The 25,221-nt window shown below is 31.9% G+C and overlaps 3 protein-coding genes across 3 annotated transcripts in view; 1 reads left to right on the top strand and 2 right to left on the bottom strand.

Moving 5' to 3' along the window:
- LOC106476049 (cathepsin S-like) overlaps nucleotides 1–4,107 on the top strand; it is a 13,232-nt gene extending 9,125 nt beyond the window's left edge. Inside the window, exons 7-9 of the mRNA XM_022381179.1 lie at nucleotides 1,178–1,224; nucleotides 2,292–2,402; nucleotides 3,320–4,107. Coding sequence (XP_022236887.1) covers nucleotides 1,178–1,224; nucleotides 2,292–2,402; nucleotides 3,320–3,419 — 258 coding nt within the window. The 3' untranslated portion in view covers nucleotides 3,420–4,107. The remainder of the gene's footprint in view (nucleotides 1–1,177; nucleotides 1,225–2,291; nucleotides 2,403–3,319) is intronic.
- Nucleotides 4,108–10,176: 6,069 nt separating this feature from the next.
- LOC111084398 (cathepsin L1-like) overlaps nucleotides 10,177–25,221 on the bottom strand; it is a 19,797-nt gene continuing 4,752 nt past the window's right edge. Inside the window, exons 2-3 of the mRNA XM_022381123.1 lie at nucleotides 11,787–11,897; nucleotides 10,177–10,457 (exon numbers count right to left, since the gene is read on the bottom strand). Of these exons, the coding sequence (XP_022236831.1) occupies nucleotides 10,358–10,457; nucleotides 11,787–11,897 (211 nt within the window). The 3' untranslated portion in view covers nucleotides 10,177–10,357. The remainder of the gene's footprint in view (nucleotides 10,458–11,786; nucleotides 11,898–25,221) is intronic.
- LOC106476057 (cathepsin L1-like) lies at nucleotides 12,724–17,049 on the bottom strand. The gene is made up of 7 exons (XM_022381120.1): nucleotides 16,981–17,049; nucleotides 16,073–16,165; nucleotides 14,844–14,993; nucleotides 14,446–14,598; nucleotides 13,991–14,114; nucleotides 13,304–13,404; nucleotides 12,724–12,769 (listed from the first exon to the last, which is right to left on the bottom strand). The coding sequence occupies exons 2-7, from the start codon at nucleotides 16,163–16,165 to the stop codon at nucleotides 12,740–12,742; spliced, it is 651 nt and encodes a 216-aa protein (XP_022236828.1). The 5' UTR covers nucleotides 16,981–17,049; the 3' UTR covers nucleotides 12,724–12,739.

Genomic DNA, 25,221 nt, shown 5'->3' on the forward strand with positions numbered 1-25,221 from the left:
AAAACAATTTTAGGCGATGTAATTAATTTATTTAAAATATAAAGATAATTTTTTCTACTGTTTTTAAGGCTTGCCCGAATTGTGTATATATATGTATAAAAAACAAAGTGAAAGTTTTAAGACAAAAATAATAGAGCGTGCAGTAGTTGCGAATTATAACCCTTAGATATTATAGAAAATATTTCCTCTTTTTGGATTTCATTTACAGGTGTCTTAAGTGATGCGAAATTTTTAGTTTCGAAATTTCCCGTATCCTAAATTAGGTATGATAATAACAAAAAACAAATTTTTAATGCAGGATTTATAGGATGAGAGTAGTTGTGTGTTGAATGCCCTTGTTACTTCAAAAAATATTCTATCAACTAGAATTCATTTATAGGAGCCCCAAACGGACAGAAAGTTTTAGTTTTTGGAGCACCTACGTTTGTAATTCCTACTAAGTTGGAGCCTAGTAACCCACCGAAATGACTGCAATATTATATTTAGTATTCGGTCTTTCCATGATGTCCTCCAATACTTTTTCTCCTTTTCAAATTGCAAAGTGTTTTTGGAACATGTTATTGGTGAAGTTATTATCCTAATGTTTTGAAATTGTTCATAATTGTAAATAATTTTCTTATAGATGGTAAAAGATGATAAAACCTGTTGTTAGTGAACAATGGCTTAAAAGCATACCTAAAGGTGTTCTTGTCCTGTATTTGGTGCACCCAGTGAACTTAATGGGTGTTATCTGTATGAGGGCAAAATGAAGTGCTATTTGTATTTAAGACACCAACTGGGACCCGATGATCTTACTAAAGAAACAACTGTAAAAGTTGGCGTGAGAAACTGAACAAGATATAAGGTCTTTATCCTCTCTAGATCTCATAAGCAAACGGTAGAGATTATTAGAACTTCCTCCAGAAACCTTTCAATGCTTAGATACAAACTTTAGGGGGAGAAGTACGATCGAGTCCTTTTTGATATAGCAGCTTGTAAGTACAATGACGTTTTTGTTTTATTGTGAAGAAGATCGAAAGGCACCTGCTGAAGAAAGAACTTTCCTAAATGATCAACAAAATTCGAGGAAAATTATTTTAGCCACTTTTGGTTTGAAGAAAACTGAGAGCTCAGAGAAAAGGCAAAGTGATAAGGAAGAATTCGGCCGAATTGCTAAAAGTTGTTATTGCTTTCTTAGTGCAAAAAGCTGTACAATGGGCTATCTGAACTCCGGATTGTCGCAGTGTAAGTTCGGGGTAATCGCTAAAACTGTTGCTACACTAGATGGTGTGTCGTGGCACTTTATTCAGAACACTTCTGAGGAATCAGAAGCTAGTACTGTTGTAAATAATTATGGCAATACATTCGATAGCACAGATAGCCCCTTGTATAACGTTGTGCTTAACAGCAACCAAGCCAACAATATGTAATACATTATCTGATGAGACCAACGCGTTTGAATGAAGCAAATTAACTTTAGGACATATTACTACAACTTCACTTCATCTAAATACGTTTTACAAAAAGAGGAAGACTTCAATTTTATTAGTCTAATCAGCTGCATCTGGGGCTTATTATCATTTATTAATTAGTAATATATATTACAAATACAGTTACCAATGAAAAATAATAATACAACGAATGTGAGTAATTTTATTTTAAATGTGTGAGTGTTTATTCATCTATCAAAAATATGTAGTGCTTGGTCCTAGTTAGGGCGCTTGTCTCGCAGTCTGCGAGTCACGGGTTCGAATCCCCTTCCCACCAAACATGCTCGCCCTTTCAGCCGTTGGGGTGTTATGATGTGACGGTCAATCCCACTATTCGTTGGTAAAATAATAGTCCAAGAGTTGGCGGCGGGTGGTGATGAGTAGTTTCCTTCCCTCTAGTCTTTCACTGCTAAATTAGGGACGGTTTGCGCAGATAGCCCTCGTGTAGCTTTACGCAAAATTACAAACAAACCAAATCAAGTTAATGCTTAAAATAAAATAATATCATTGATGAATAGGCCCCTCAGTGGCACAGCGGTATGTCTGCGGACTTACAACGCTAAAATCCGGGTTTTGATACCCATGGTGGGCAGAGCACAGTTACCACTTTGTGAAACTTTGTGCTTAACTACAAACAAAAATTGGTGATTGTTTGTTTGAAGTTAAGCACAAAGCTACACTATGGGCTATCTGTGCTCTGCCCACCACGGGTATCGAAACCCGGTTTCTAACCTTGTAAGTCCGCTGACATATAGCCGTCCCACTGAGGGCAAAAATTGGGGAATAGAGTATGATTAAAAAACAACATTACATTCTCCCTAGCGGTGGAATCTACAATGACTCATCTTGCAGTAGTTCAATCCTGAACCACGAAATGCTGATCGTTGGTTACGGTGTAGAGAATGGCAAGGACTACTGGCTGGTGAAGAACAGGTAAACTTATATTAGTAGCATAGAGTTACTGGCTAAAATACCAAGGTCCACACTGAGACACTACTAATTAAATTAAACCACAAATTTAATAAACTAATAGGTAAAAATGTGTGATCTGGGAGGCTTTTTTAATTCAAATTTTCAAAAAATTCTTGCAACGCTAAAAAACATTTCACTACATATTTACAGGCTATTTATTGTTTTTTAGTGCCATATGATTTCTATTATTTTTAAATGAAACATTGAAAACAAGAAGATTTAGATAAATTAACTGAATACAACAACTTAATAGTTTATATAAAATAAGTTAACTCTATGTTACAAAGAAACGTCTGTTGTGTAGTCACCCTCTTCAGCTGTGTGCCCGGCATGGCCAGGTGGTTAGGGCGCTCGACTCGCAATCTGCGGGTCGCGGGTTCAAATCCCCGTCACACCAAACATGCTTGCCTTTCAGCCGTTGGGGCGTTATAATGTTACAGTCAATCCCACTATTCGTTGGTAAAAGATTAGTCCAAGAGTTGGCGGTGATGACTAGCTACCTTCCCTCTAGTCTTACACTGCTAAATTAGGGACGGTTAGCGCAGATAGCCCTCATGTAGCTTTGCGCGAAATCTATAACAAGCAAATCTTCAGCTGTTTTTCGAACTTGTGACGGTGCTCAAATTGCTATTAAACCGACACTGCTGAAGCGAAGATGAAGAGTTTGTTTTTTACCTAATCCGGAGGATATCAGCAAAAAATTTTAGTTTGTTATTAAAGACAAGTATGAAAGCCTACAGTACAGTGAGTGTATTTCACCCTCAGAAGCACTTAATAGTTATAACTGAATATAACCAACAAGACGTCAAGGGTTAGTTGAAATACTTAATGAAATAATATGGAATTAAAGTGTTTACTTTTTTTTTATCTATTTACAGCTGGGGCAAAAGTTGGGGTGAGGAAGGATACATCAAGATGAGTAGAAACATGAACAACCAGTGTGGTATCGCTACGCTGGCTAGCTATCCTACTGTTTAAAGTCTTTGGGGTTTAGATTAAGTAACCAATGTGACAAATTAAATCAATATTCCGTGAAAATTGAAAGTAAAGCATGAAAACAAAATAATTTTATTAGAAGACATATGTGGTGTTAGATAAATTTGATGTATAAAACTGATGTTGCAATAAGTAGCATACATAATATCATAAATAATACTCAAAATCTCATGATTTTTCTAGACATTTTAGATTAGTTCCGGTCTCTGTTGAGACGATTCATTACTAAGGATTTTGTTATAGAAGCTTTAGAAATGTCATATTCCCTCGAATTTTAATAACATTTAACATGATCATTATATCACTCACATATGAAAGTTAATAAAACTTAGTTCTTTGAGTAAACAAATTCTCATAAAATGGTTAAGTTGCTCAAAATATACGTGTTAAAAGTAATTATTAAGACAACGTTTAGTTTTGATGCATGAACTTGTTAACAGTGTTGAAACATGATTGAAGCAATATACAGTAGAATGTTATCAACTGACACAGAAACATAGAAAAATACAGTTGGTCAACTGATTCTTGTTAAAAATGTGAAAAAGAATATTTAAGTTTTTCCAGTACTGTTAAATGTTTCTGTTTTTCTTATTTTAAAACTTATCTTTTCAGCAGTATTTGAAACACATTTCTGGATTATACATAATAAATGTTACTTATTCGTTTCCTATAAAAAAAAAATGTATCGCCAGTATTAAATAAACAAATATTTTGCAGTACGTCTTTAGCTTCAATGGCTCTGTAAACTATGTTCTAAAATACATTTTGCCTATAATTGTTTAAGTATTTTTTTTGGAGTTGGGAAGCAGCATAATATATTCGTACTTTAAACTTTAAAGCATTTTTTATTTTATTTTGTTGAACAGTGATGTTTTTTTTCTCTAACCATTCATTACCTTCTACTCTGAGTAACATAATTTATTAACATTTATAAAATCTTCTAAACCAGATATCCTTTGTAATTAAAAATACATATACATTAAAGTCGAATTAATTTGAATGCAGTTATAAGAGAGATAACTTTCATTTTGCTGTTCTTCTTCATAATTACAGCCACATCAGTTCCCATCGTAATCAGTCTGTAGAACGATAAAATATTACATGGATGTTTCAGTGGTGATTTTAATTACTCATTTTGTTCGTTATTAAGTTATGTACCAAATGTCATCATTCTATTAACCTGACGAAAATAGTCCATTTCACATCAAGTGAAAACTGTTCTCATAAGTAAATAAAAGCTTGCTTCAAGAACTGATGATGAAAACCGTTCTAATATCTAAATGGTGCTCAGCCGAAGTTAAGTTTTAGTTTTAGACATATTTTACTTTGTTACTTGAACTTGAATTAAAATCTGTCTTAATGTATTATATTAGGCATCTAAAGGCAGGATATTTTGAAATAGAGTTTTTATACTTAAACTGATGATAGTATTAAGCTGGATATACAATCAGTATGGAATTTCGAAGCATTAAGTAGGATTGTAATATCACAGATAAGAAAGGTCAACGTGTAAACGAACACTGGTATAAAAGAACTCCCTGAATACAATCACGTGATATTTTACTTACTCTGCTTCTTCAATCTCGTGCTAGGAAGACTAAATCCATGACTGGTTGAAACAGTCAACGTATTAACTTGGTTCTGAGAATGGATGGTAACTCGAAGCGTTAGTTACATGAAAAAATACACATTGTATCAACAATATCTAACCTCTTTGTTTTTCGTACTGATTTTCTTTGCTGAAGCGGTTTCTATCAACTGTTTGATTGGGAGGATTATGTTCAAACGATGCAAAAACCATTCTTGTTTAGGTAAGTACGTTATGCTAATACAGAAGTAAATTAACATACAACGTGTTTCGACAGTATCCTGGTCTGTGTTCTTCAAGTACTGTCGAAACGTATAGTATGTTTAAATAAATATCACTGTGCTTACAATTTGGTGTTTAATAATTTACTACAATACAAAAAATACTGCAAAGATAGATTGAAGTTACTGGTGACTGAGATCGTGGTAACAAAAATGAAAGTTCACTAATACTTTTTTTTTCTATTTAGGATGGAATGTCGTTGAGACAATATCAAAACCAATGCAAATATAGATTGAAAGCTGCTGATGTAGTTTGTCTTAATGATGATGAATGGAGAGTTTCTGGGTACTCATTGTTATTTATAAAGAGAGCTTCACTGAAACTCTGCGATGCTTAATTTTGAGTTTCTTGTACTTCAAGATCGTAAATCGCACATTATAATATACTACGGGCGAACTTCTTAATAGAAGTAAAGTAGCCAGCATTATTCCTGAGTTAAATTAATCCTAAGACTAACAAGACATCTGTTTTTAAAGTATATTCTTCTCCAGTACCTACCTTCACGCATCAATCCAGGAAGACGAAAGCAGACCAATAACAACAACGGATGATGAACCAAGGTCCATCTTCGTTCGTTTTAGCACAACTATGTTAATCAAATATATTATTCCCTACTTACACACCCTCCCTATATAAACGTGCATCGCCATTTTATACTGAAATTAGAAGCTCCTTTAATAACGAACGTTTTCTTCTGGGGGAGGGGGATAATTAAATTATATGTTATTCGTATATACTAACACCTACGACATCAAGTTACATTCTAACCGTTAACTTGGATCATATACAAAAGTTGAAGAGAAGCCTCCATTTCATATTAAACAAACAACTAAATATACATAAGTATCTGTTTACCGAATCTCCACCTACAACAAGGTCTGTAAACTAACACAGAGGATTATATCATGTAACTCAAACTTGTTGAACATTTGGATCTGCAACAAAATAAGAGAATTAATTGAACACGTCCACTTTAGATTTAAAACATGTTCAACTAATACGATGGTTGATTCACCTTGCACAAAGACTCGTCTGAACTAAAACAAAACATTGATTAATTTCAGCTTGTCCACTTGTGTTTGTATAAAATACGAGATATCTTAGAAAGTCTACAAATCTCTTTCTACACCACTTAGTACAAGGCTAGTTTAACAAAGAAGCCCATTGAATTCTTTATCTTTCGACGAGATTCAACACTGAATCAACGCGATTGAAATATTTTTGTTTAGATGGCTTTGAGGTTTCAATAAACTAAACTAAAATCAATTCAAAACCGGTACCATAAAGTTGGTTCTATATTGAATTAAAACAGAGGTTTTACGTTGTTAAGATTGGATCGAAATTGAGCAAAGACAAAGAGAATCAAGTTGCTTAAAAGGGCTGTATTAACTACCAGGGCTAAAGTTATTGATCTCCATCCTTGAGTTTTGGAGATATTTTGTACGTTGGATATGGTCAAAATCAATCATGGTAATCTCTTATCCTAAAACAGCTGTAAACGTTATTGGTTTGCTGAGAACGCCCAGACTGGAGTGCACTGTTTCATTTTGGAAATTTCTGGTGTCTGTGCCACTGGGATTTTATAAATTTTTCTGAAAAGTAGCTATTTGCTTCATGTGTCTACAAAAATTACAATTAATCATATGGCACATTAAAAGACAAACATTGCTAAAAAAGTGACGCTTTAGCGAATTTACCCAGCATTCCATTATCCAAGAATCTAGTATTGAGAGTGAACTGAAAGTAAGGTAAACTTACATGAGTAACGGACAGTAATCCTACTCGCGTGTTACAGAGCTCGCTAATCCTAAAGTTGCTGAATTGAAACAAATACTATTCTTTACAAAAAATTCTAGTTCCCCGGTGAAATAGCGGTAAGTCTTCGGATTTACAACGCTAAAATGAGAGGTTCGATTCTCCTTGGTGGACACAGCAGAGAGCCTGATGTGGCTTTGCTATAGGAAAACATACACACACACACACACACACATATTTGTAGAAAATTAATTTTTTTTAAATGTCCCCCGGTGGGACAACGGCAAGTCTATGGACTTGCAACGCTAAAATCTGGGCTTCGATTCCCTGTGGTGAAAACAGCAAATAGCCTAATCTGGCTTTCCTATAAAAAACAAACAAACATAAATAATTTCCTAAATATTTTAAGCACCCCAGTGGCACAGTGGTATGTCTTCGGACTTACAACGCTAGAAACTGGGTTTCGATACTCGTAGTGGGCAGAGCACAGATAGCCCATCGTGTAGCTTTGTGCAAACAAACAAAAATTTCTATGATCTGACCGTTAAGTCCACGGGCGCAAAAAAAAAGTAGCATGAAGGCTAAAAATTTAATTTCTGATTTGTATAAAAATACCAAAAATTCATATCAGTCATTCCCAGAAGTAAACGGATGAAATAAATTAATAAATATATAATAAGTCTAATAGATTTGAAAAGCAGAAATGTTATACATTTTGTGCTTAAGTTAGGTAAAAACGACACTTTCACGTGTAACGAGTCAAGTTTATAGAAAAAAATATATACTCTTAAAAATCAACAATTAGCTGTTAATATGTGCTTACTCTTTAACTTTTGACAAAGTATTAAAAAAATTATGAAGTTCTCCCATTAAATTGTTACTGGCGCTGATTGCTGGAATGGCTGATAAGAAAAACAACTATACATATTAATTAAATGATATACGTTCAGAACCTGAATTAATATATTAAAATACAAATAAAAAAAAATTGTAAATGTAAAATCAGTGCGAACAAGAATATACATGGATCATCCCTGAATGACTTACAATGAATAGCTGTATCGTCCCTATATTTATCCTACTGATTTGGTTGAACTTCCTAAATCCCTTTAGCTGCTTCACAACTTCCTCGCTATTTTAAAATAGTGCGAAATAAGAAAATCCCTTGCTTTCGTGAATATCACAATTTTAGTTTTCACTTTTTTAATTGCTTCATTTTTACTTCACACTGTGAAAAATTAATTTTTCTAATATCGAAAATATATACACCAAAGTGGTACCTGGTAATAATATATGGCTAGGTTATGTTAGTGAATAATAGACTATTGTTTACTACTCTCCAAATAAAGACTTCGAATAAAATGATAAAAACTTCTGCAGAGTTAAACTAGATAGTTGTGAAACATATCAACTTTATTCAGTTCTCAAGTTTCTCGTTTTTTATGTTATTTTCATTTTATTCCATTTCATGATTCATCGTACTTTTGTTTGACAATTGACATAATTTTTACTTAGAGTAATAACATAATGTAATGTAGACTGTTTTTCCTCAGTACAATAGATTGTTTAAGAAGTTCGTCATAACCCCCCAAAAAATCAAAACAAGAAGTAGGTTAAAATCAAAGTAATCCGACGGAAGATTTTTGTTTAATCGAGTAATACTATTAGCAGTTAAGAAAGCTAATAAGATGCTAAATAATCAGTTTAAGAGTAATTAACGAAGAAAACATTTCTTTAGAAAAATGTTTTTATTATATGTTTTGCTCTAAAGTACGCATAATAATGTTTTATTGTTTTAAAATTAAGTATAATTATATATATTTTTTATTCTAAGTTAAGTATAATTACAGGTTTTGTTCCAAAACAAAATATTGTTATATGTTTTGTTTGAATTTGATCGAAATGTGTCTTGCTTATAACCATTGCTAGACAAATTAAAAGGTACTGTAAGTTGGGTGTTAAATGAAGTAAACTTAATTTTTTCATTACAAAAAACCTAAAAAGTTGGATGATGATGCTAATATTTTATAGTTATATATTCTGAATATGTAGGGGCAGAGAGTGTTCTAGGATCTCACTGTTTGAAATCTGTGACATTTTAAACGTAACATGCCAGCGTCGTCACTGTTTAGGGGGTAGTATAAAATGAATTTAGAAAGAAACAATATGTATTGATATATAAAAGAACAAAAATCCAGGATTTAAATATAATATATTATTATAATTCGCGCCCCAATGCATTTAAAATACTAAATTTCAGGGTTTGAATCCGCCGCTGTGGACACGGCAGATATCCAAAACTGGCTTTGCTCCAAAACGAACAAAATTATTATGATGCTGTACAATTTTTAAATGTATTCAGAAAAAATGTCGATTGACAGGTTTTCAATTTAGTATGTAAAACGTCTCACTCTATTTTCAAATTAATGTCTGAACATATTCGTAAAGACTTTAATTTTTCTTGATTTAAAGGAGACAAAAATTATTATTGTTTTACGTGCAAAATCCTTTAGTGAACTTCGGTTGTTAAAAAAACAACAATATTACATTTAATTCAGTTTCGCCTTGTTTTTATTAACAAAACTGGTTCCATTTATCGGGCATTGCATTGGTAAAGGAACAAATATTTCTTCATTTTTCATTCTGTTACTCTTAGTATTAAGATACTTCTTTAAAAAAAATTTAGTTCACTTTTTTATTCGCTCTTAACGTGCTTTTGTATTAGGTTTGCTTGTTTGTAATTAAGCACAAAGCTACACAATGTGCTATCTATGCTCTGCTCACCACGGGTATCGAAACCCGGATTCTAGCGTTGTAAGTCCACAGACATACCGCTGTGCCACTGGGGGGCTTTTTTGTATTAGGAAAAACAATAGTTTGTAATTAAATATAAAGTTCTCGTGTTCAATTTAGACCCCCTGTAGCACAGTGGTAAGCTTTAGGACTTTGAATTCAGATTTTGATCTCCACAGTAACCACATCACAGATCGACCGTTGTGTAGTTTTGTAATTAACAACAGCATAAAAACAAAACAAGCTAAACATAAAATCTGACGATTTTTTAAATTGTTTTATTAACGGTTTAGGCCATTCTTCTAGTAACAAGAAAAACCTGATGTTTTGCACATTTTTTATTCGAATTTATACATCAATAGAATTATTTAGTAATACAAGGCTGTTTTGTTACACAAACTTTTATTTTGTTTCACTTTAATTTAAACTATTTTGAATGTGTTTTTAGTATGACTTAAAGTTGTGTATAGGTTTTCAGTATGATTTAAAATTGCGTAAAGGCTTAAACAGTAGGATAGCTAGCCTGGGTGGCGATACCACACTGATTTTTCTTGTTTCTGGTCATCTGGATGTATCCTTGATCACCCCAGCTTTCACCCCAACTGTAAAAAAAAGATATAACTGAATTGTAAAATTTCTATATTATATTTTTCATTAACTTAAAAGTAATTTAATAAATGGGTATACGTGGTAGTAAAATTATCTTTTCGTGTTTTTTTTTCCAATAATAATTATAATAATGTAGTCTTCCTTCAATATAAACAATCTAGATAACTATTAAGTGTAGATTGGATAAATTTAATTTTATTGGTTATTGCCTCAACTTTCTGACTATAATCCTTTATCAGTTCTTCTCATAATGGTACACTCTTTAAAATTCGTAGTTCTACGTTTAAGTCGAATGAGAACAAACTAACGAGCTCGTGGAAAAATGGCATCAAATACAGAACAATTGTTGGAAAAGAGGCCAATTACTGAACATTTGTTGGAAAAAGATATCAAGTACAAAACAATTGTTGGAAAAGGATACCAAGTACAGAACAATTGTTGAAAAGAATATTAAATACAAAACAATTGTCGAAAAAGGATATTAAATACAAAACAATTGTTGCAAAAGGATACCAAGTACTGAACAATTGTTGAAAAAGAATATTAAATACAAAACAATTGCTGGTAAAGGATACCAAGTACAGAACAATTGTTGGAAAAGGATGCCAAGTAGAAAACAATTGTTGGAAAAGGAGACCAAGTACAGAACAATTGTCTAAAAAGGATATTAAATACAAAACAATTGTTGAAAAATTATATGAAATACAAAATGATTGTTGGAAAAGGGGTATCAAATACAAAACAATTGTTGGAAAAGGACATCAAGTACAGAACACGGTTTTAAGTTTTAAAATGTTAACAGAAGTATGTTAAGCATACTTTTTGAGATTAATTTCAGAAAAAAATATTATTTTCAATTTTGTTTACACTTCCATCAGAACATTTTTTATTCTTCAGTTGGAAAAACTCTAAAAAGAAATATAGCTATAAAGGTATCAGGCATTTAAGAGTACCCAGTTTATATTAGATAAAACATTTAAAATGAATGAGAAAACTAAAATTTGCAGTCTACTACGTTATAGGAGACAGGGGTTATTAATGTTTTGGCTCGTTGGATATAGGACAAGGAAAAAAACACATTATTGCTAAACATATGCTTTCTAGACACTTTCGTGACAAAAGTGCTTAAAGAATGGAGAAATAATAGAGGTAATAAGTCGAAATTAAAGGTACAAAAATTAAGTAATAACTTCTTTATATTGAACACACATTTTTTAGTCTGTTGTGTGTTCAGCGTTACTTGTTTAATTCAATCAATAATTCGCTACTTTAGTCTCTGGGTGTTTAAATCAATGATTCCACAAATAATGATATAAACTTACCTGTTCTTCACTAGCCAATAGTCTTTGCCATTCTCTGTACCGTAACCAACAGCCAACACTCCGTGGTCCAGTAACGAACTACTGCAAGATGGCTCGTTGTAGATTCCACCGCTAAGAGGGAAAATCTCAGTTGTATATATTAAAACCGAACGAACAATGGTCTGTATATTAAAAGTGAAATATTTACTAACTAGTAAGATTGGATGTTCAGTCTGTGTATTTTACCTCCTATATTTAAGTAAGTAAATATCTTCTGACAACGTAAGACTGAAGAGGACGCACGAATGTGTCGAAACTAGTTTTGCTAATATCAGACTTCTGATAGTTTGTTCCGTTTACTGTGGTTTTCCACTAATTACTATACACGATATTGTGTTTTTATATTTTATTTTAGCTTTTATCGTTATTATCATTATCGAAATATACACGCGATTAACTAAAAACATTACGAATTGTTATCTCAGTCACTTGTTAGGTTCATTTAGATTTAAAAGCTTATAGTTATAAACACGTAGTAGGCGGCTGATTTAAGTTAAATTTCGCATTGAAATAGTCTTAGTCTTATGTAATTTTGTGATATCTCAGAGGTTTCGGTTTTTATTAGAACTGATTTCTTTGAACAATGAATAAATGATCACAAATAACTTCAAACGAAATTTTTTTTAGGACAGAGAAGTAGCACTAAAAATATAAATATATATTATTTATGTACAACATGTTGTCACTTTAAATAAATTAATTACATCGCCTAAAATTGTTTTTGACTGTATAGGAGCCACCATCACGGGATACAAGGATATTCCTTCGGGTGACGAACAAGCCCTGAAGACGGCTGTAGCTACTGTTGGTCCTATCTCTGTGGCCATTGATGCCAGCAACTTCAGTTTCCAACTGTATTCGTAAGTTTGGATCTATATCCATATCTTCACCCCTCTCCATCTAGATAGATGATTCTAGTTCCGCTTGAATTTACACTTTTCGTCCTGGAAAATTGTTTTTAAGTCTTATATATAAGTGTTAGAGTATTTAGCAATTTTTGTCTTGTACAGTTTTTGTTTTACAAAAATCACACACTTGTGCATCAATTATGAATCAACAGTTATACCAACTTAAATCTATTCTATTATAAAAGATGAATATCTATTAACAAGATAACCGTTAGGGTGTGACGAAAGTTATTAGGGATGATCCACCCAGATCCCTAAGGTTCGAGCCTTCATAATTCATGAAATATGGTGATTTGAAAGTAAACTTCCACAATACTATTACATTAGAAACATTTTTCTCTGTTCTAAACACGCTGTTGATATTTAAACACAGATTTGTAGGTATTTGTGATAACAAACAACCAAATTATATTATACAGATCAACTTTTAGTCTTGAATTCTAACTGCCAAAGATGGCTGATGGAATCGGTATTGTAACATCAAATCAGCTTTTTCTAATTAGACACAGCAAAGCACATCAAATAAAGACGATGAATCATAATCAATATTAATAGATTCAGTAAACTTACAATTGCCTTATACTTGTAGCAGTCTTCTCTGTCGATTCCTTTGTTATCAATGATGTATTGAAATCCGTAATCCATCAAGCCTCCGTTACATCCCATGTTGCCTATGTTATGATTAAATTAGCTGGATTAATATCTTCATATTTCATTACTTGTTATCTCTACTTATATAAAATAGCTGCATCGAATACACGTGACATTTCAGCACATTTACTCGACACACTTTCTGTTCTTCTTCTCTTTCGTCTGTTGATCAATACGAATTATTTTTTTAATAAAATAGATCTCAAGTACTACCTTAAATTATATCTATGACTTACAGCCTTCTCTTAAGAGGATTTTACGAAATAGGTTTCTTACGTTATGTTAATTATTTAAGATAGTTATTTTCTTTCTCAGTAGAAGACTATAGTCTGCTAACTCTACCATGAAGTTTCGAGTTTTATATTACTTGTACTATTTATGGAAACAAATATGGGTTAAAGAAATGACTGAGGAAGCAAACGGCAGAATAATCTATCAAGTTTAAGTTACTCATGTCCTTCTTCCGAATACGCTGTAGATGAAAGGTTGTCACTTATGACATTTTGATTACATTTTAATAAATTTTTATTTTCTTTTTTATAGTGTTATTGGATCTTTTGATTCGACTATTGAAGAACATCTAGAATGATCTATAAAACTATCTACCTTCTTTGCCAGAGCAGTCCACCAGGTTTTGTTCACTCAAGGACACCAGTTGTCCTGTCTTCAGAGCGTATTGTCCTTCAACTGATCCGGTAGTAGAGAAAGCCCAGCAAGACCCACATTGTTTCTGACATAAAAATATTCATACAAACCGATCTGTCTATACAGCAATGTAAGAGAAAATCTTCCTTATAATTGCTGAATATCTTTTTATTTCCTAGTTGTGATATGAATAATGATAATATCTAACAACAGAAATTTACTGCTAATAATTTTGTTGTTAATCCTTAAGAAATAGTAATTATATATTTTTGATCCAAACATCTTTATCTTAGAACTCTTAAGTTATCCATCTAGGTAAAGCAGAAATATCAAAGGCAATATAATTGAATAAACTAAAGTTCATAAGGCGTTCGTACACTGACAATGAAAAGCACTACGCAAGACACTTTTAGTACCTGGTCCTTAACTCCAGTCACCACTTTTTTGTCTCTCCAGTCGACCTCATCAGGAATCATGACGTTTCGGGGAGGAATGAAGGCATCCTTGATCTTCCTGGTTTGGTTGAACCTCCTGAATCCGTTCAGCTGTTTCACAAACTCCTCGCTAGTCTTAAATAGTGCGAAGTGAAAATAAATAAATAAACATGAAAAACAACTCCCCAATGAATCTACATTTTACATTATTGTTTTTAGTTTCATTTGAAAGAATGAATTGCTCTTACACAGAAAGTAGTTAAAATCAACTATGTCATAGTGATATATTCCAATATAAGAAAGTAAAACTAGAAGATTATGCCTAAATGTTTTTGAACTAGAATACTCAGACATTGAGTTCAGAGTGTGAATAATCTTACCAGATCAGCATAGGCGTTCAGTCCCAATCTGTAGGTGTGGATTCCAAGATCTGCCTCAAGGTTGTGGTGTACGATACGAGCCACATTCTGTTCGAAGATGAGACGTCGTACGCCCTCTACTTTTCCTTCGTACTTCTTGTTGTAAACAGTCTAAAACAGAAAATGATTTATTATTAGCGATTCCAAACAAAGCCTTTTAATATACTGGTAAACATAAAATCTAAAACATTAATTCTCACGATTTCCCGCGGTGGTCATAGTAGTATAGCCAAATGTGGCTTCGCTCTAAAAGTAACTAACTAAAACATTAGTATCATAGAATTTCAAGTTGAACTTTCAACTTGATGTAATTCGAATAACGTGATATGCTATTGACCCTAATATTAAAATTTATCAAAAAATAATCTAATAGCCTAGAAAATGTTATATATTTATTAAGTAAAGTACTTTTTGACTTCTCAAACCACTTCACTCGGCATGTTTCATGATACTGTATTCACTTGAATTAAAAACATGGACATTAATTAATTAGTTTCATTCATTTTGTGCAAAACAAAATAGCTGTTTATTCCCACTTTTTGAAACAGAAACGATGAAAATGAAACTAGAGATTTGTGAAGAGAGATCTTCTCTTGAGCAGGTACAAGCGTTCTTATTATGTAGCACCCCACTGGCACAGCGGTATGTCTGCGGACTTACAACGCTAGAATCCGGGTTTCGATACCCGTGGTGGGCAGAGCACAGATAGCCCATTGTGTAGCTTTGTGCTTAATTACAAACAAATAAACTTATTATGTACGTATATTGCTGATATTTAGAAACATGCGAAATGTTATGGTTATTTAAACGAGTAACTTCATCGTAACGACTGACTGTAATTATTTTCATAAAACTTTGTTTATTTCAAAATTGATTCTGTTTAAAAAATGCGAGAATCAGACTACTTTAAAATTTAATGGAATTTTCATTCAGCTGAAACGCATATCGGTGTCATAGAATATATATATATATATTCATTTTTCATTTTATTCGGCGAATAAAATTAATCATTTTTGTTTGTTTATTTGTAATTAAGCACAAAGCTACACAAAGGGCTATCAGCGCTCTGACTACCACGGGTATCAAAACCCAGTTTCTAGCTTTGTAAGTTCGCAGACATACCGCTGTGCCTCTGAGGGGGGGGGGGGCTAACAATTAACTAGATTGTGTCACTAAAACTTTCACTATACCTTAAAGTTTTTCCAGTGTTGCTCCAGATCTGTGTGATAAGGAGCGGCAAGAGTAACTGTTACAAGGACGGTGAGGGCTACGAAACGAAGCATCTAGAAATTCAACAAAAATTAGTTTGAAATAAAAAAAGGATGAAGACGGTATTCAATAAAAATAAAAACATTATGAAGACGATATTCAATAAAAATAAAAACATTATGAAGACGATATTCAATAAAAATAAAAACATTATGAAGACGATATTCAATAAGAATAAAAATATTATTAAGACGATATTCAATAAAAATAAAAACATTACGAAGACGAGATTCTCATATGAGTGAAGTCGGTCGCTGTAACAAAAAGGGTAATTCTTAAAGCCTACATTTGATCAGAGGTGGGATGATGTAGTGATCTACCACAGAATTGAACCCTTTGGCAAAAGAATGTATTACTTTGAAAACTTGTTTTCCGATAGTTACTATTCCGAAAAAATATATATAATAGTATGCAAAAACAATTAAAATTTTCGAAACATAATCCTCACTGAAATTCGTTAACTTTCCTGGCGCAGGGTTTGCGTTATCTACGTCATTTCTCTTTACTCGTTATAAGATATCAGAATAAGGAGACATGATTAAGATATAGTGAAATATAGTTTCCCAGTAAAGTTCTTTTTTTTCATACTAATCAAAGTCAAAAGTAGTCATTTATTGTATCAATACTTGCAGTTAAGTTAGAGCTTTCTGAGAAAGTGTCCTTTAAAAAATATATACAAATATTACACAAAGATGTTGTTAACTTTTTATGAATTTTTTTTATCTTAATATTTATTGCTAAAACTATTATAGACGATATGAAAATCGTCACACAAAGTAAGAGAACGGTCTTTTAATTTCATACCTATCTATTCAAAAGCATCACTTACCTTGCTGTAATAAAGCTAATAAAAGCAACGTTATGAATAACAGTGAGTTGCTAGCTTTTATACTATGAAGTTAAACATTTTTATCAATTAGTTATCACGTGAAAATGAATGAACGATTCTCTGTTTTATTGTTTTCTGACCTGACCTATGTTATCATTAAGTGAGGTCACATGGTGTAACAGAATCACGACGACAGGTGATTTTTGTTATCAAGAAATATGAAATCATTCTATCAATTGTTGTACGTTATTCACAAAAAAAAAAATGCCTTGTTAAAATTCATCAGGAACCCATTTCAAGTGAATGTTTCTCTGTCATATTACCTCGACCTCGTGAGTTCCTTTATCAATAATATTGTCCTGATACTGTGACAATGGTACCTGAAGAGAAAGTACTTAAACCTAGTCTAATGATACATAGTAACTGATATTCCGTATCTATGCTTACTTTAATACGAGTGAGTGTAGCTTATGAACTAGTAAGCACTTAAGATCTGATCAACTGTTTTTTTTTTGAAGAACGTAAACTTAAAACTGATTCAATCTCGATTGAATTAACTTGCCCAAATAACACCAAATTTGTCATGTAAAGTCGCCCTAATTCTTCATTACTTGAAACATAACATAGATAAGTAAATTGCACATAAGTAAAATCTAACAATCCTTTAATACGTAACACAACCAGACAGTGTAATATAACGTGTTGGGAGTCGACTGTCGTCAATGTAAAAGAGGACTGGCAAATTCAATGACCAAAATAATCAGTAAACAAGTAGTGTCTCATTGAAATACATTGAAAAAATAGACTTTTTACATCAGTTTCAGGTCAACAGAAACAAAATGGTTGGCGTATATAATTTGTCCAGAGAGGGTGCTGTTGTGTACAATAAATACGTTTACATATGGTTATAAGATGATTAAAAAAATCATTTTAACATGTTTGATTACTCCATCTATAAGTGAATTTCGTATACATTATAATTCTGTTTTAATATATTGACTTTTTACATCATCATTTCTGAAAACAAATGGAATATACTACTGAAAAAGAAAAATGACACGGGAGTTCATTATCATTTATCCTAGTGCCAAGTCCACAATTTTGAGTGTTCAAATTTTTATCAGAAAACAAAAACAAAACATATTTATATATATTCCATGAAATCAAAATATTTAATCACTAAAAGTTGAAGAGGGACTTTAATACGGAGGTCAAAAGTAACAAAAACAATCTATGTGAACATAATGAGGTAAAACGATATGGTTCGATGAATATGATATGAAATGAATGTGAACAGTTTAAGAAGTATTTTCATGTGTACAGCTTGATTTGACTCTTGTCACATGTTCTACAAAAAAAATCAAATTATCTTATTTTCATATGAGAATAACTCTGAGGTCATAAAGATAACTCTGAATGAACCATTTTGTTAATAAACTTGCCACTATATTTTCAAACAGGGAAAAGGGTCGTATTGATTAAGTAACTATAAATGTATATTGAACTTTGATTTGTAATGCAACGTATTTTTAATACCGAATGGGATCTAACCTGTATTGTTTGTTTGTTGTTAAGTTCAAAGCTATGTGCTATCTGTGCTCTGCCTAGTGTGGGTTTCGAAATAGGATTTTTAGCATTGTAAGCCCTCAGGTTTATCGCGCTGAGCCAACAGAAAAGGAGAGGGGGAGGGGCTAATGTGTACTGAATGTAACAACTCAAATAACGTGAACGTTCAGACAATAACAATCGTAAATGCAACGTTATATTACATTAATATGTTACAAAACTTGTAAGTATCAAACACAAAATAACATATTAAGGTATAGAACTTATAAGTATCGAACACAAAATAACATATATATGTATATGTGATCGATTTATTTATTTTTAAAGCTAATAAAAGTATTTGTAATGTTAAAACAATATGGTGATGGAAAAGTGAAAGATTACACACTTGTTTATTTTTACCCTTGTCAGTACTTCGTAGATTAAATATACACGTGCTGCTCAAAATAACTATTCAAAGTTATTTACAATAGTGACACACCTGTTTGTCACTACACCATTATCTTCATTCGAATAACCAACCAGCTTTCGTATTCAAGTAAATCAAAATATGGATTATTTTTCACTTTATATGAACAACTTACATTATACCAGTTTCTTCATTTGATTTTATGCTACTTGATCTGAGTTGGTGTGTTTGTTTAGTGTTAAGCACAAAGCTACACAATGGGTTATCTGTACTGTGCCCACCACGAGTATCGAAGCTCGGATTTTGGTGGTGTAAATCCTCAGACTTGTCGCTGAGCTACTGGTGGATACACTGGTCTGAGATTATTTCATGTCATTAGATGCATTTTACGTATTCATTTCATATATTTCGGTGTGTGTGTGTGTGTGTGCGTGTTCATTTGGATTAATTCGACGTGTTTTGTGTGCTTTTTTTGCATCATTCAGTATTTTATGTTTTCGTGTCATTCGGTGACTTAGGTAAGCTAAGTCGTTCGAATTGTTTATATCTTACTTCATTATATGCGACTTATTTCAATGTTTGTTTCATAATATACGGTTTATTTTTATGTTTATTTCATTCCACAAGTGTATATTTATGTCATGTGATACAACTGGTTTATGTGTTGATTTTGTAGCATAAAACGTGTATTTACTTTATATAGATAATCCTGAATGGTTTATAGGCTATACCACTATCTAGATATCCGACATATCTCTATTAAAGTTTTAATAGAGCTGTCAATAATGTAATGTTGAATGTTTTGAACACAATCTGGTTTTACAGGTTACGAAGGTTATATACATCCCGATGAAATGATATAACTATCATGAACCATCGTAGTGTTTCATAATAGGGATCGCAAGGAATTTCACAAAACCCTAATAGAACGTTCGGGCAAAAACCACTTTAAACAGTAAAGATTCAGTTCAAACAACACTTTAAAACCTTTACTATTGACTGCTAAGGCTGTACATTTATAAAAATGCACAAGAAAAGCACGCATGCTTGACTTACAAAGAAATGAAATTCCGCTCAAAACTCCCCGTTAGTAATTCTTCTTATCATTATTATTCTCTTGCCAGCCTACAACAAAAAAGAGCTTGATATATTGCACGCAAACCTTTTGAAGAATACTAAATAAGGTACTGATAAGGATGTAGGAGTATTGAAAGGTCGATTTTTTTCCGCTATATTTTACATAAGATTAAAAAACATCATAATTATAGTGTAGTTTGCTTTCTTATGAATATTTGATGTTCCTTTAAAAAGCAGGGTGAAACAAAAATTACCAGCAAATAATAGACGAAGATTAGATGATTGTAACATGTAGATACTCAATGATTTGTACATTATACAATCTATGTCTTTAGGGAGTCAACTCCTGAATTATGTATGAAGTGAAAGAGTAAAAAATCAATACACATAATATTCAGTTTGATTACACACATTCGTAGAATAATTACTTTAAAAGACACAATAATGGTTTAGTTAAAGCGATTTTTATACGTATATGTTTTATTTGAAAAGGCTGCTTTTTTACTGGTAAAGTTTTATATGCGCTTAGTGGGGTGTATCTTAGTCTAGGCATATATTTGCCCATTGTTATGTATTATATATATAGAAAATTTCGTTACACAAAAACTATAAATGCTCACTATATTTTCAAACAAATCTCCATGACAATCTTCAACTGCAGCTTAACATTTTAAATCTCGAACTAATGTGATCAAATAGTCAATAGCTACAGTAAATCATCATGAACCGTATCAGCCAGCTACTAGCTATGTTTATTATCATTACAATGTATAAAGTTAGCTACCATATCAAGTAATCTTTTGCCCATAGTCGAGCATAAAAAAGCCAGCAAACAAAATAAATAACAAATTGGGAATTTAAAAACCTACAGGTAGGGATCGTAAAAAAAATAAGGAAACAAGGCTGGAGACACTGTAGACGTTATTTACACAAACTACAAATTTTTATTTTGACTCCATCATATGTAATTATAAGTAAGAGCATGGAGCCAAAATAAAGATTTGTAGTTCAAGTAAATAATGTCTACACTATCTCTAGCCTTGTTTCCTTACTTTTTTAAATATCCCTATTTGTAGGCTTTTAAATTCCAAATTTTTATTTATCTTGTATATTTAAGATCGAACTATATTATGTTGTGAGAAGTAGTTATTTCAGGTTTTGACATTTGTTTATTTCTTTAGTATTTTTATAGGTGTTTTATATTTTACATATAAAACGTATTTTACACATAAAAATATTTTTTATATTTATAATAGGTATTGCTACGAACACAAATACGAGACTTTGTTTATATTATTTTAGTATTTTCATGAGTGTCATACATATATATTAGACATTGTTTTTAATAGGTACTGTCAGGAACACGAATACCAGATTATGTATATTTCAAACAGTATTGTAAGTCATTGTTTGTCGTAACTAACAGAGGGGGAGATGCGGGGAGTGTCAAAGGGGACAGCGTAACTGGGCTTTCACAAGAGATCTATATTATTTGCTATTTATTGTTCATACTCAATAAAATATAAAATTTTATAACTAAAAATGTGTTTAAAATTATCTTAATAACATGACAAACTTTTTTTTTCTTATTATTCTTCATTCTTTACCAACGGTGCGTTTTGCGAGCATTTTTTCCCGAGTCCTTTGTAATTTCCACCCCTAACCTAGAAATCTTGGTTCCGTTACTTTAGTAGGTAATCGACATAAACCTTTTTGACCTTTAAAAATTTATGTTTTAAAGTTTACCACAGTTTATCTTAATACAACTACAAGGTTGTTCCTGTTAAAATTCAGAGTTATATTCCAACTTTCCAAAGTAGACAAAAACCTTTTGGCTGTGTGTAATGTAAATTGAAATGTAGACTAAGAATCATGATAGAGACAAAAAAAAAAAGAGACTGTGGTAACTGAAATAAATAATTAATAGTAGTTGATACCTAGATGATAATTATCCAAAGTTCTATAACATCAAGTAAATAGAAGAAATATCTCTCATATCTAAATTTAATTTCCTTCAAGATCATCCTCTTTTTTTGTTTGATGATAATTCGCTCAGTTGATTGGTCATAATGGTCTCAATTATAAAGATTAGTTAAACTTACAGTAACAGATATTGTTCTAACATGGTATTAACAAATTTTATAACGTGAGCTCTAAAGAGTGGATTTATGAACACGGAGAGCGAAATCTTGAGGACACGAAAAGAGACAACTGGCGACAGAAATAAAAATATAATATCTTTTCATGCGATGTTATTCGAGGCATTTTATAAGTGCTGAGGAATTGAATAGTCCATTTTGTTTTGAAACTCATTAAAAATGTGACATTATTCAAAGTTGGACTATCACCTTGTTTGTCTGTTGTTAAGCAAAAAGCGACAAAATGGGCTAACTGTGCTCTGCCCGCCGCGGGTAATGAAACCCGATTTTTAGCGTTATAAGCCCTCAGACTTACCGCTGAGACAACAGGGGTCACCTATCATCTTGTGACTAGCATTATCGATTCACTGTTTTACATACACGAACCTTCGTAACAGCAGTTTACACAAGTCACCATTAACTTCCAATTAAAGTAAATTAACTAGATGAAAAATACAAGTTAACCCAGTAATTAATATAGCTAATTTAATATGCCGGTGTTATGCATGTCATAAAACAAAAACTAGAATGATCAGAATGCATGGGTTCATCGCATATAATAAACTTGGATTAATCTAGTGTAACATAATTACAAAAACTTTTAAACGAAGGTAAAACCTTATTAGGTAATGTGTTTGTTTATTATAATATGATTATCAAGGTTAAAATAGTTTATAGTACTATAAAATAACTCAAAAAATAGTTCCTATACTTATTGTATGACTAACGATATTGTAACTGACATATAATAATAAATTATCATCGAGAGTCTTCTAAGTGTTTTTGTTCTAAAAATATAAGTTACACCATAGGTTCAGATAGGGTGAAATCTTTTGGTATAAGTGATCTTTTTAGATTATGATGCCACTTAAGTACTAACAAGTACTGGCAAACCATTGTATTATTGCTATTCTCTAAGAACTTCAAACCTTTATACTTTTCTCTGCCGATATCTTACCGACGGTTTCTACAAGCAAAGCATTTTTGCTTTGTTATCATCTATCTAAAGTATACCCCTGCCATTAAAATATATACATACACACACACAGATGGCCATTTTGTATGTCTGTGTGCGTGTGTGCATGTGGCGTTCGAGATCTGGTTAAATTTTGGTTTACCTGGGGTACTTCGGACTTCAGGTGTTTTTTGTTTATTTTTACTCAGTATAATTAATTATTGCTGTATAATATCGTTCTTTTGACGTCACGCTTTCTACAAGACAGTAAAATCATGCGACGTAAAGACTGTTGTTTTGTATGAACCGACTTTACGTACGGAAAAAAAAAAGATTTTGTTTTAATCAAATGAACCTTGTATACAATTGGTTTTACTCGCTTTTCCTAGGGATGGGGGGGGGGAGGTTATATTTATGAAGACTTAAACATGTGCTCATGTTTCCTCTGTAGTTTAATATTATACACAGCATTTTAACCATCCATATTTACTAATTACTCCATTTTTAAAATTTATTTTAGTTGACGATGTCTGTCATTATTTTACAAGTTCTATCTTTACACATATTAGCATAGCTAAAGTAAATGAGATTATCTCGTTATGTTCAGATATAAAAATGCTATTTAAAAGTTCAGAGGAGCATGTAGGTGGACTATGTTCTTTTTACTTTTTTAAAAATTGTAGACAATGGATCTTGGTGCTATTTTTGGAAAGACCTATGATTTTATTTATTTATAAACACGATTATCATTATCACTTGTTACGGGAACTACAAAAAAACAGAGGGCACACTTTAGTATTGTTTTGTGAAACTAAACTGTTCCCGAACTTATATAATAATCAAACACTATGTCACTAAGTTAAATACATTTGAACCAATAGTTGTAATATTTCATTAAGCAACTGTAGCTAATTTTAGTTACAGAGATAAGTTGAACGTTTCACTTGAATTGTCGTAAGCCTAAGTTTTTAATGCAAGATGGTTTCAGAACAATATATTTTAATTGACCTCTACTTTTAATAATTGTTTTCTTTCGCATCGGTGATGATTTTCTAATTTCTTTTATAAAATCCACTTAGATATCATTGATAAAACTTAAGTTTTTAAAACACTAGTGTTCTTTAAGAAAGGAATTTTAACAAAAACTCAATATTATGGTCTGAAACGCCTCAGCTGGGCAAACAGTCAAAATGTTTAGGCCGAAAAATTCCCGTTAGATCTTTAGTTTTCAGGATATTGTTGTATTGGGTAACATTTGAAGTGTTTAGGCCTAAAAATTCCTATTTGTCTACTGTCATGTTTTAAGTCTCATATTGTTGTGTTAGGTTTACCGGCCAGAAAATGATTGAGCGTTTCTTTGCTCTTTTTGTCGGATTAACATCAACACGACATGATCTATGTAGTTGCATTGCATGATCTTTAATTTTTTTAGAGAGTTTTTTTTAACTATACGAATTCTAAAAGATTTTACGCAAGAATGTATTACTTAATAGTCCATGTTGGGTTTTTCCACAAAAAACTAATCAGGCTTAAGTTCGGACAATTCCATACTGCGGTTTATACAACAAAATACTAAGAAAGAAGTTTAACAAGAAATTTTATTTTACTTCACCATTACTGAAGTCACAATATTTATAATTCAAATGAGAATTATTTAAAAAACAAACACAACAGAAACAAAATAAAAAATGTCCCCTGCTAACTACGATTTGCTAGCACTCACAAACATCCTGCAACTCGAACACTCTTGATGTTGTTGACACTCTTTTTGACTCTTGGTTCACATTTTTCGGACTTAACACTACAAGATAGAAAAACACGTAACCCTAGTTTATATTCAAAACATTCCTTTGCTAAAAAAGCGATTAATCAACCAATAAAAAAGGATAATATCCTGTCTTTACATGAATATTATTATTTTTTACTCAACAACCAATGAAATCTCTTGATAGATGACTTTTAACGTATCTACTCCATCTCCGCACAAGGATGAATTATTGCAAAACCAGTCAAAAAAAGAAAAGAAATATAACTATTGTTCCTGTTTTCATATGCACTGTCTGGATTTATTCTAACGTTCTCAATTACATAAAATA

The sequence above is a fragment of the Limulus polyphemus genome, unplaced genomic scaffold (genome assembly GCF_000517525.1).
Source record: "Limulus polyphemus unplaced genomic scaffold, Limulus_polyphemus-2.1.2 Scaffold152, whole genome shotgun sequence".
Taxonomy (NCBI): domain Eukaryota; kingdom Metazoa; phylum Arthropoda; class Merostomata; order Xiphosura; family Limulidae; genus Limulus; species Limulus polyphemus.